This window comes from Phyllopteryx taeniolatus, chromosome 3 (genome assembly GCF_024500385.1).
Source record: "Phyllopteryx taeniolatus isolate TA_2022b chromosome 3, UOR_Ptae_1.2, whole genome shotgun sequence".
Taxonomy (NCBI): Eukaryota; Metazoa; Chordata; class Actinopteri; order Syngnathiformes; family Syngnathidae; genus Phyllopteryx; species Phyllopteryx taeniolatus.
In genome coordinates, this window is record NC_084504.1 from 11,251,726 (window position 1) to 11,263,815 (window position 12,090).

The following is a 12,090-nucleotide window of genomic DNA, read 5'->3' on the forward strand; positions in this document are numbered from 1 at the left end:
TTTGTTGTAGTTTCTGTTGATTTCCTTTGAAAAGCCAAAGCGGAAATGGAAGACACGGCCGGTGGTCAGCTGACTGGAATGTTGACGAAGCAAGCTTGATTCGGAACGGAAGAAGACCAACTGAAGACCTACAAGCGCCGAGATGTCTTTACACTCATCATTGTTACGTTACGTTATTGCTGATTAAATCAAAGTGTTATTCATATTTGTGATTGTATTTAAGTCTTTTAGCATGTAAATGCCAACGGTCCATGTTACGACTTACAAAGATCACAGTGGAATATTTGAGAAAGTTTTGGGGAAACTCGCGATGGACATCCAGCAGGAGCGCAGGAGGCTGCTGAATGCTGACGGTCGAGATGATGATCCCACTGTTCTCATGTCCGAGCAGGACGCGTATCTAAGGTAAGCAATACAAATTGTTTGCGTGTGTGTGTGTGATATATATATATATATATTGCGCTTTCCTATTTTGAATAAATAAAAATACAAATTAAACTGCTCTAAATTAAGTACGAAATAAATTTTCTTTATGCGTTTGAATTTTTGTTTGTAATATATGTAATATTTTGACACTGCATTTTTTTCCTTACACTGAATTATTGCAAAATATAACATGGAATGATATGCAAATGACTTAAAGATTTCCGTAGTAATCGGAAAATAGGCTACAGGTAAGCATAATGTAAATAAAGTAATTAATAAATAGTGTAATAAAGTAATGGTAGAGAATGGGGTTCCTCTTCGTAGTGTAGCAAGTCCACTTTTATTTTCAAGTATGATGCATAAATAATTATGATGAGGTAAAAAATATAACTGGGAAATCACTTCACAGCATTATAGCTTCACAAAAATTACGAAAAAAAACATGCATCTATAGACTTCAACTATCCATCAATCCATTCTCAATATTGATTATCCTGTTCAGGGTTGCTGGAGTCTTTCCCAGCTCACTTGGGGTGAAAGGCAGACTCCATCCTGAACTGGTCGCCAGTCACTCGCAGGGCACATATACCACGGACAACCACTCGTAGTCACATGCACAACGTCACTGAGTGGGAATTGAACCCACGCTGCCTGCACTGAAGTCAGACGAATGCACCATTACACCATCAGTGACAGACTTCAATTGGTGATCATTCATGTAAAAATGTCAAATAATAACTCACAGGCTGAAACCCAAGATGAGCACTGTAGGGAATAATGTGTGTGTGACGAAATGATGAAAAGTAGATGTGTGTGACTTATCTGTAGATTTCAAGTGTGCTGACATGAATGATTTAATTAAGGTCCCTCATGACTTGCTAAATGCAATCAAGCGGAGTTATCCTTGTTAGCGCTAATCATTAACGTGCCCCTCTGCCTCCTCTTCCTTCCTGTGCAGCAAAGTGAGTAACAGAAAGTTGTATCTGGCCACCTTGGCGTCCGTGCTTGGGCCCATGAGCTTCGGGTTTGTGCTGGGTTACAGCTCGCCCGCCATCCCGGAGCTGGCTGGGAGCTCGGACCCTCGACTGCGGCTGGACGACATGCAGGCGTCTTGGTTTGGGGTAACAGGGGAAGGAAGGGACGACTATTGCTTCACCACACGTTACTTGACTGGCTGGACGTCACATGTAACAGAGCAGTTTTATTTTGTTTTCCATGGTGACGCTGCATTTGTCCTCCACACGTTCAGTCGGTGGTGACGCTGGGGGCGGCGGCGGGGGGCCTGCTGACTGGCTGGATGGTTGACAAGGTGGGCAGGAAACTGATGCTCATGTTCTGCTCGCTGCCCTTCGTCTTCGGCTTCACGGTCATCATCGCCGCCCATAATGTGTGGATGCTCTACGCCGGACGTATTCTCACGGGGCTCGCCAGCGGAGGCGCATCGCTCGTCGTGCCGGTCAGACTCCTCGTTGTGCCGCTTTCCTTCTTATGCCTCTTTCCTTGCTTCCTGTCTCTTCACTCCTCATTATACCTCCTTCTTTTCACCTTTCACTTTGTTACTTTTTGTAGCCTTTTTGTCAGACTCGTGCCTCTTTCCTTGCAATGCTGCTTTCCTTGTTATGCCTCTTTCCTCTTTTCCTGTCTTTTCATTTCATCTTTCGCTTTGTAACCTTTTGTAATCTTTTGTCAGACTCCTTGATTTGCCTCTTTCCTTGTCCTTTCTATACACTCCTTGTTATAAGTTTTTCCTTGTTTATTGACACCTTTCACTTTGTTACCTTTAGTAACCTTTTTTCAGACTCCTTCTGTCTCTTTCCTTGTTATGCATCTGTCCTTGTTTCTTCTTCACTTCTCCTTATACCTCTTTTCTTGTTTCCAGTCACTTCACCTTTTTCGTCATTTTGTCTGACTCCTTGTTATGCCTCTTTCCTTGCTATAACTCTTGTTTTCTTTCTCCATTTGCTTTGTAACCTTTTGTCAGACTCCTTGATTTGCCTCTTTCCTTATGTCTCTTTCCTTGTCCTTTCTATACACTCCTTGTTATACGTTTTTCCTTGTTTACTGACACCTTTTACTTTGTTACCTTTAGTAACCTCTTTTCAGACTCCTTATGTCTCTTTCCTTGTTATGCATCTGTCCTTGTTTCTTCTTCACTTCTCCTTATACCTCTTTTCTTGTTTCCAGTCACTTCACCTTTTTCGTCATTTTGTCTGACTCCTTGTTATGCCTCTTTCCTTGCTATACCTCTTGTTTTCTTTCTCCATTTGCTATGTTACCTATTGTAACCTTTTGTCAGACTTCTTGTTTTGCCTCTTGTTATGCCGCTTACCTTGTTGCTTGTCTCTTCACTCCTTGTTATTCCCATTTACTTGCTTTACTGTCGTTCTCTCTCTTGATGTTTCCTCCCCCCTCAACATTTCTCCTCACTCCTTGTTATGCCTCTTTCCCTGATTTCTGTTACCTTTCACTCCTGTAACCTTTTGCCAGACTCCTTGGTATGCATCTTTCCTTGTTGCCTGTTCCTTCATACATAATTTTTGGTCATTACTTACTTTCCTGTATTCTCTCAATGTGTCCTCATTTCCTCTCACCTTATTACCACTTCCGGTCACAATGTCCATCTTGCAGTTTTATTTTTATTTTTTTTGTTCTAGCTGTACATCTCAGAGATGGCTCACGAGCGCGTACGAGGTATGCTGGGCTCTTGCGTGCAGCTAATGGTGGTGTTTGGCATCATGGGTGCCTACGTGGCTGGTACGTGGCTGCTGATTGGCTAATCACACAAGTCTGTGTTGTTTAAAGCTGAAGCTAATTGTTGTGTCTAAAGCTGAAGATAATTGTGTGTGTGTGTCTGTGTGTTTTAAGTTTCCCATGCAAATATTGATAGGTAGATGTACATATGTTAGGTAGTCAGCTTGCCCTCATTGTGTTGTCATTGTGGCCCCCTGCAGGTCTGTTTGTGGACTGGCGTTGGTTGGCAGTGTGCGGGGCCGTGCCCCCCACATTGCTGATTGCGTCCATGTGCTTCATGCCAGAGACGCCGCGCTTCCTGCTTTCGCAGGGAAAGCGGCGCGAGGCTGAGGAGGCGTTGCGCTTCCTGAGGGGGCCCCACGCGGCCGTAGAGTGGGAGTGCACCCGCATAGAGGACGCCTGCGACCAACAGGCAGGTTGGGGGTCTGAAAGAGGACACCCACACACAAATATACACACACACAGGCCTGTCATGATAATTACTATGTCAACTTATCATTCGATGAATAAAATGACACGATACTTTTTCCGGACTGGATAAATTCTCATTTACATGCGTGTTTATTTTGGGGATGTTTATTTTGGGCTCACCACTGACATTGTGATTTATCCATCCATCCATTTTCTGAGCCGCTTCTCCTCACTAGGGTCGCGGGCGTAGTGGAGCCTATCCCAGCTATCTTCGGGCAGGAGGCGGGGTACACCCTGAAGTGGTTGCCAGCCAATCGCAGGGCACATATAAACAAACAACCATTTGCACTCACATTCACCCCTACGGGCAATTTAGAGTTGTCAATTAACCTACCATGCATGTTGTTGGGATGTGGGAGGAAACCGGAGTGCCCAGACAAAACCCACGCAGGCACAGGGAGAACATGCAAAGTCCACACAGGCGGGGCCGGGGATTGAACCCCAGTCCTCAGAACTGTAAGGCAGACGCTCTAACCAGTCGTCCACCGTGCCGCCACATTGTGATTTACTAAGTGTTATTTTTGTATGTATTTATTTATCTATCCATTTATTTAAACTTCACATGGAACATGTTTATTTGTGTACCAAATATTAGATAATTTGTTTAAAATTTAAATAGATTGTGTTCAATGTAAAAAAGTTGTTTTTCAAAATAATAGATTTTAGAGCTGTAATTTAAATGCTGTGATACCACGGGACTTTTGCTCAAGGTTATCATACCATCAGAATCTGATACCGTCCCATGGCTAGTGTATTTACATACGTCATCAACATTCAGTAGCGCTACCTGTTCCCCTCTCCTGTCAGTCAACATGCTCGCCGCTGTGGGAAACTGACTCACACAGACACATACACGCAGTGAGAATGATGGGTGTGGACAGTGTTGAAGCAGACAAAAAGAAAGAATGTGTTTTCAAACCCAATTAAAGAGAAAGTTGAGCTGCATCAATTGAATTGGTTCCAAAGCCTAATGCCTCAGTGACATTGTGGGAATATTTTGGATTAAAGCCAGATGAACGCAGCGAATGGCGATCCCTCTAACATCAACGAGTCGGTATGTCGAATTTATATGAAGTTGCACTGGCAACATAACAAACGTCAACATGATGAGGGCTATTTGAAACACATCCATCCCGCCCACTTTCTTCAGATGGGAACAAAAAACATGGTGGGACATTTTCCGTTTCCCGTCAGCTTGCAATTAAGGAAGCCTTTTCCCAACAATGCAAATACAAACATGATAGCATACAGTTTCCACCAAAAGTAATGATGATGATACTGTGCCATGAAAAAGTATTGGCCCCCTTCTCAAATTATTTTACTATTGCTGTTTCCCCACTTTATTGTTTAAGATCATCAAACAAATTTAAATATCAGACAAATACAGTCCCTTCCAAAAGTGTTCCAACGGCAAGGTCAATTCCTTTGATTTTGTTGTATACTGAAGACATTTGTGTTTCAGATCAAAAAATGAATATGAGACCAAACTTCAGAATTCCAGCTTTCATTTCATGGTATTTCCATCTCGATGTGTTAAACAACTCACTCCAGTGTACCTTTTGGTTGAAGCCACCCACTTTTCAAGTGAGCAAAGGTATTGGAACAGACATTATTAAATGAACTTAAAGTGAATGACATTTAATATTTGGTGGCATAACCCTTACTTGCAATACCTGCATCAAGCCTGCGACCCATTGACTTTACCAAATTGTTGCATTCTTCATTTGAAATACTTTTCCAGGCCTTTACTGCAGTCTCTTTCAGTTCTTGTTTGTTTCTGAGGGTTTCTCCCTTCAGTCTCCTCTTCAGGAGGTAAAATGCATGCTCTAATGGGTTAAGGTCCGGTGATTGACTTGGCCAGTCTAAGACCTTCCACTTTTCCCCCCTAATGAAGTCCTTTGTTGTGCTGGGAGTTTGTTTGGGTCATTGTGACGCTTCTCCCGATTAATTTGGGTGCATTTTTCTGTAAACTGCCAGACATAATGGTTTTGTAGACTTCAGAATTTATTCTGCTGCTACCATCATGAGTTACATCATCAATAAAGAGTCCGTTCCAGAAGCAGCCATGCAAGCCCAAGCCATGACATTATCTCCCCCTCACAGATGAGCTTGTGTGTTGTGGATCATGAGCAGATCCTTTCTTTCTCCATACTTTGGCCTTTCCATCACTTTGGTAGATGTTAATCTTGGTCTCAACAGTCCAGAAAACTTTGTTCCAAAACTTTTGTGGCTCATTTCTGCACTTCTTTCCAAAATCCAATCTGGCCTTCTGATTCTTTTTGCTGATGAGTGGTTTGCATCTTGTGGTATGGCCTGTATATTTCTTCTATCCAAGTCTTCTTCGAACAGTGGATTACCCCTGCCCTGTGGTGGGTGGCAGTGATCTCAGTGACTGCTGTCTTTGGATGTTTCTTCACAGCTCTCACATTGTTTCTGTCATCAACTGCTCTTGATACTCTTGGCCGACCTGTTCGATGTCTGTTGCTCAGTAACCCAGTAGTTTCTTTCTTTTTTAGGAGATTCTGAATTGTTGTTATGGCTATGCCCAATGTTTATGCAACAGCTCTGAACAATTTTCCCTTCAAAATGGTTTGCTTTTCTCCCATAGACAGCTTTCTGGTCCTCATGTTTGCTTGACAGCAAATGCAGTTTTTGCAGGTGAAACCCAAAGCCAAAAACAAGCATTATCTAATGTTTAAGCAATCAATCTAAAAGTCAACACCTGAGCAACTAGCTCTAACTAACCTATCAGTCACATGTTCCAATACTTTTGCTCACTTGAAAAGTGGGTAGGTTCAAACAAAAGATGCTCTGTCCTGAGTTGTTTAACACATCTAGATGTAAATACCATGAAATAAAAGCTGGAATTCTGACCTTTTGTCTCATCGTCATCTTTTGATCTGAAACCCAAGTGTTTTCAGTTGACGACAAAAACAAAGGCATTGACCTTGCCGTTAGAATACTTTTGGAAGGGACTGTATTTGTCTGATATTTACAGTTGTTTGATTAATCTTAAACAATAAAGTGGGGAAACGGCAATAATAAAAGAATTTGAGAAGGGGGCAATACTTTTTCACGGCACAGTATCATCCTAAAAATGTTTTTATCGTGACAGACCTATCTATACACACATGCACTCACTCACTCACTGATGCCAGGTACACGCATTAGGATTTTTTATCTGCTACCAACCCCACACATGAAGACAAAAAATCAGGCATTTAACAGTTTTGGTCGTATTGTGTGTGGTGTGCTCCGATAATCTCAACACAGAACACCACACACACAAAGATTCTGTTCAACCGCCGATCTCGAAATTTCGCGTGATCACACAAAAACGAAGATGAGGAGACACTTCCAGATATGCACCGATGATACCGAAGTGTTTTTGAAGGTTGCCGGAAGCGGGACTGTTAAATGGCAATGACGTCTCTAAAAAACATGCTTTGGAAAATACTTCTGGCCATCTGGGGAACCTTCTTTTATACAAAAAAACAACAACATTGGGAAAGACAAGTTTGTTTTTATTTATGGTCATTAATTTGTTCCTGATTGGCTATATTCTGCTTCACGTTACAATTCGCAGGATCATGACTGCTTTCCCAATAGAAAAAGATTTTTGGTTGTAAATATTGAACGCGTTCAATATATCAGATTGTTGGCCATTTACGACCCAATAATTGGGACACACATCAGACCTCAGGATAATCTTATTGGATAAGCAGGCCCGGTACACACAAAAAGACAGTCGGGCTGTTTTTATCCTGAGTTTGCCCCTACCTGACGAAGCACATCAAATGCCAGACAAAAGATTATCCTATTAGATGGTCCTTAGGTTTGAGGTGTGTTAAGAGTAGATTTGTCCCAATTTTAGCATCCGAAACAGGTCGGGCCGACAATGTTAAGGATTAAACGTGTTCTATATTTATGAACATAATTTGTCCTGTGTGGGGCAAGCCAACGTCTCCTCGAGTTATGATGCAATGAATTGTGGCGTAGAACGGAATATAGCCAATCAAGAAGCGCCCTGACTCAGCAAAAGCAAACAACTGTAAATAAAAACATTTCTGACCCAATGTCGTTTTTGGACAAATCAGGACAAATCCGCTCTTAACACACATCAGACCTAAGGACAATCTTGTAGAATAATCTTATAAAATTTAAGATTGTCAGACTAATACACCTACACATTCACATCAATACGCACACACTAATACTGTATACTCACAGTTTATGTAGTTATCTATTTATCTATAGTAGTTGGTTAGTTATCTACATAGTTAGTTATCCAGTTGTCTACTGTATCTCCGACAGGGTTCAAGCTTCCAAATGTCGGACCTGAAGGACGCAGGTGTGTACAAGCCGCTAGCCATCGGCGTGATGCTGATGGTCTTCCAGCAGATGTCGGGCATAAACGCTGTCATGTTCTACGCTCAAAACATCTTTGAGCAGGCACACTTCAAGGTCATCTGAGTTGAGCTATGCTACGCTAAATGTGTAGTGTTGATGTCAATGATGATGATGCGTGTACTTCAGGAGAGCGACCTGGCCTCAGTGATGGTGGGTGCGATTCAGGTGGTCTTCACTGGCGTGGCGGCGCTTATCATGGACAAGGCGGGAAGGAAAGTGCTGCTCGTCATTTCAGGTGAGCTTCTCAGGATGTTGATGGACTTCTGACATCATAACATCATCACAGCTCTGGGGTACTCGATTCACGTGACTTGATTCTAGTCAGACTATTGTGGCCAATACTTGAACTTGCTTATGACTTGCACATATGTGACTTCCTCCCACCTGCAGTTGTTCTGTGTTTTTAGGCGTGGCCATGGTGATAAGCACGGCGGCATTTGGGCTTTATTTCTACTTGATGTCTGGGAGCTCCTCACCAGAGGAACATCACGCCAACATGGGCTGGTTGGCCCTCTCCAGCATGGCCATCTTCATCACCGGTCAGACACACAGTCCATGCAACAATTTTTTTAAGGATCGAGCCTTCCTCCAAGCTGGTTGGTTAGTTAGTTAGTTAGTTATTTGTTGCCATTTGTTCCTTTTTTCACTAGTTAGTTTTTTATTTAGTATGTTAGTTGGTAAGAAGTTTGTTTCTTTGTTTGACTAATTAGTCAGTTAATTGGTTGGCCTACTGTTGCGTAATTTCCTTTCTTTGCTAGTTAGTCATTAGTTCCTTCTTTTGTCAGTTAGTATCGTATTTGGTCAGCAGTTATGTATTTATTTATTTAGTTTAGTTAGTTGTTAGTTTGTTTGTAGTTTGTGTTTAGTTAGTTTAGCTATTTATTTGGTTAGTTGGTCGTTCGTTCCTTTTTTGCTAGTGTGTTAGTTATTTTTGGTTTTCTTATGTTCTACTAATCACTAAAGACTAAGCATTGTGTGGTTGTGTTTTTTGTGTGTAGGGTTTGCCTTGGGTTGGGGTCCCATCCCGTGGTTGGTGATGTCTGAGATCTTCCCGGTGAAAGTTCGTGGCTTTGCGAGCGCCGTGTGTGTGCTGACCAACTGGGGCATGGCCTTCATTGTCACCAAGAGCTTCCAGGACATGATGGTCAGAAGCTCAATACACTTTCATCACTACCAACATTCTGACCAGCGCCAAGCACAATATCGTGAATTTGTTAGTTGATTTGTTGGGTGTTTATTTATGTATTTGGTTGTCAGTGGGTTAGTTGTCTGTCTCTGTTTGTTAATTCATTCCTTTCCTCGCGACTTAGTCAGTTGGTTAGTGGGTAGTCAGTTTGTTTCATTGTTCCGTTCTTTGCTAGTTATAGTTAGTTGTCTTGTTTGTCAATTTCTTGCTCTTTGCTGTCTTTGTGAGTTTGCCGGTCATCTAGCTAGTTAGTCCATTCGTTGCTCATTCCTTTCGGCGCAATTTAATTCGCTAGTGAGTTACTCAGTCACTTTGTTCACTTATTCATTTGTAAATTAGCTAACTACTTAGTCAGTTTGTATGCATATTAGTTTCTTCACTAGTTAGTTAGCTAACTAACTAGTCAGTTTGTTTGTTAGCTCTTTGCTGTGCCACTAGTTCTATAATTGGCTAGCTAGTGAGTTAATCAGTTCATCGCTCATTCGTTTCTTAGCTAGTGTTAGCTTTAGCTTGTCAGGCCGATCGTTCGCTCATTGCTTTCTTCGCTAGTTATTTAGTTAGCTGACTAGCTAGTGTGTGCGTCTGTTTGGGTTCTGCTTTCTTTGCTAGTTAGTTGGTTAATTCCGTTGCCAGTTATTTCCCTCATTTCTTTTTTGCTAGTCAGTTTGTTCATTCTGCATTTCTTCGCTTGTTAGCTTGCTACTTTGTCAGTTTGCTCGCTTGTTCCTTTTTCCAGTAGCTAGTAAGATCATTTCTTTGCTAGCTAGATAGTTATATAGCTAGTGAGTTACTTCCGTTCACTCATTAATTTCTTGGCTAGTCGGTTAACTTGTGAGTCCATTCGTTTGTTCGCTCATTGCTTTCTTTGCTAATTACTTAGTTTGTCAGTACATGGCTGAAATCTGATTGGACAATAAAATCTCTCTCTCCATCCATCCATCCATTTTCTGTACCGCTTATCCTCACTAGGGTCGCGGGTGTGCTGGAGCCTATCCCAACTATCAAATTAATAAAATCTAACGTCCACATACGCGTACTGGAAGCAGTGCAGCCAAGAGAAACGCTAAAAAAATGAGAATGAACTGTTGGGAACAAATATTACAATTTAGTTTGTAAACTTAGGTCGGTGGTTCTTATAGTGTTTAAGCCATCAGAGAAGGCTTTGCTGGATCTGACTGCCCACCTATGGAAAAAAAAATGTCAGTTGTCAGCTGTTTTGTAATGGGCTCCTCTGGTCTCTTCCAGACTCTCCTCACCAGCGCAGGAACCTTCTGGCTCTTCTCATGCATGTGCCTCCTCAGTGTGCTATTCACCGTCGGCTTTGTGCCAGAAACCAAAGGCCAAACGCTGGAGCAGATCGAGGCCAACTTCCGGGGAACGGCGGGACAGTGACGGCTTCCAGAAACCTCATTAAAAAAAGCTACGAAAATGTTCTCATGCTTGTTTGTCTCTTGAGTGCTGGGACGAGTGGGCCTGGTCACTTCATGTCAGTCAATGTGAGATCAGCACTGTGGCGAAAAGAAATGGATGGATCACTTTTTATCCCACATTTTTTGTTTATAAATGAAGCTAAAAATGTTTTCTACAGCTCATCTCAGGCAGGTTAATTTTTTATAAGATGATAAAATTGTGTGTTTTACGTGTAATTATGAAGGAAACTGGCAAAATGTGATGGAAAGAGTCCACGTTGACATTGACAGCCAACAGGACTCCACACAGCCACCTGGGTGGTTTCTAAACAATCTAGAGCAGGGTGGTTTAAGTATATCCATCCATCCATTTTCAACACCACTTATCCTGGTTAGGGTCGCGGGACGCTGGAGCCTATCCCAGCTGACTTCGGGCGAGAGGCTGACTACACCCTGAACTGGTCACCAGTCAGTCGCAGGGCACATATAGACACGGACAACCATTGGCACTCACATTCACACCATCACTGAGTGGGAACTGAACCCACGCTGCCTGCACCAAAGTCAGGCGAGTGTACCACTACACCATCAGTGACGGTTTAAGTATTGCCCTTTTTAAAAAATTATTATTATTATTATATAATTAGTAACTTAATTATACGTTTGTTTGTAATCCAAAGTAGGCCATATGCAGCCTGATCTGCTCTGTAATCCAGTCCACCAAGCATTTATATTATCAAGAGTCGAATTTTAGGGTAAAAAAATTCAAACCCTACTAAATTGTTGCAAGAATTTAGTAGGGTTTGAATTTTTTTACCCTAAAATTCGTTACTTTAAATGTTTCCCTCATATTTTATTAATTTATCTCATTATATAATTGGTTAATTGATTTATTGTAAATCATAAAATCAAAAAATACTAGTACAATAATTTTTCATATACATAAAGACTGTTTTGATGGTTATAATTAAATTAATGGTGTAATTATTTCATTATTTAATGTTTTTTTTTTTTATGATTTACACTTTTTAATGTAGTTTACCTCAACTGTCACTATGAAGGCACGTGCATTTACATTTTTGTGCAATAGGAACAAATTAATGTGAAACTTTTTGTTTGTGAATGGGTTTTAGTGTGTTGGACTAAAAATGGCAAATAAACGAATTGTTTTCATCACCAACTACAGACTGCATTTGTCAAAACGCAGTCTACGAGCACCTAACAGATATGAATGTAAAGAAACGCTTTTAAAAAAGGACGAAAAATCACGTACGTTTTGTTCAAATGTAAAGTTTCCGCTATGACGTCATTTGAGATTTCAAAGTCAAAGTAAATATGGACGACGGCGTAGCCAGTCTCGTAGTCTTGGTGCTATCTGTAATTAATTACAAATATAAATGTAAATATGATGAACGTAACATTTAACTTGTGTTTGTC

General features: G+C 41.4%; 1 protein-coding gene across 1 annotated transcript; it reads left to right on the forward strand.

The window, feature by feature from the left end:
- Positions 1–67: 67 nt before the first annotated feature.
- Positions 68–11,833, forward strand: slc2a8 (solute carrier family 2 member 8). Its single transcript, XM_061769151.1, has 10 exons — positions 68–405; positions 1,385–1,547; positions 1,676–1,882; positions 3,081–3,180; positions 3,378–3,589; positions 7,963–8,112; positions 8,185–8,293; positions 8,466–8,597; positions 9,057–9,202; positions 10,490–11,833. Exons 1-10 carry the CDS (start codon positions 239–241, stop codon positions 10,634–10,636), a joined length of 1,533 nt encoding a protein of 510 aa, XP_061625135.1. The 5' UTR covers positions 68–238; the 3' UTR covers positions 10,637–11,833.
- Positions 11,834–12,090: the final 257 nt, after the last annotated feature.

Excerpts from the sequence above, each read along its gene's own strand:
- slc2a8 (XM_061769151.1), top strand. The coding sequence starts at position 239 with ATGCCAACGGTCCATGTTACGACTTACAAAGATCACAGTGGAATATTT. Across the intron at positions 406-1,384 it reads GAGCAGGACGCGTATCTAAG|CAAAGTGAGTAACAGAAAGT; the intron begins GTAAGCAATACA and ends CTTCCTGTGCAG. Across the intron at positions 1,883-3,080 it reads GCGCATCGCTCGTCGTGCCG|CTGTACATCTCAGAGATGGC; the intron begins GTCAGACTCCTC and ends TTTTTGTTCTAG.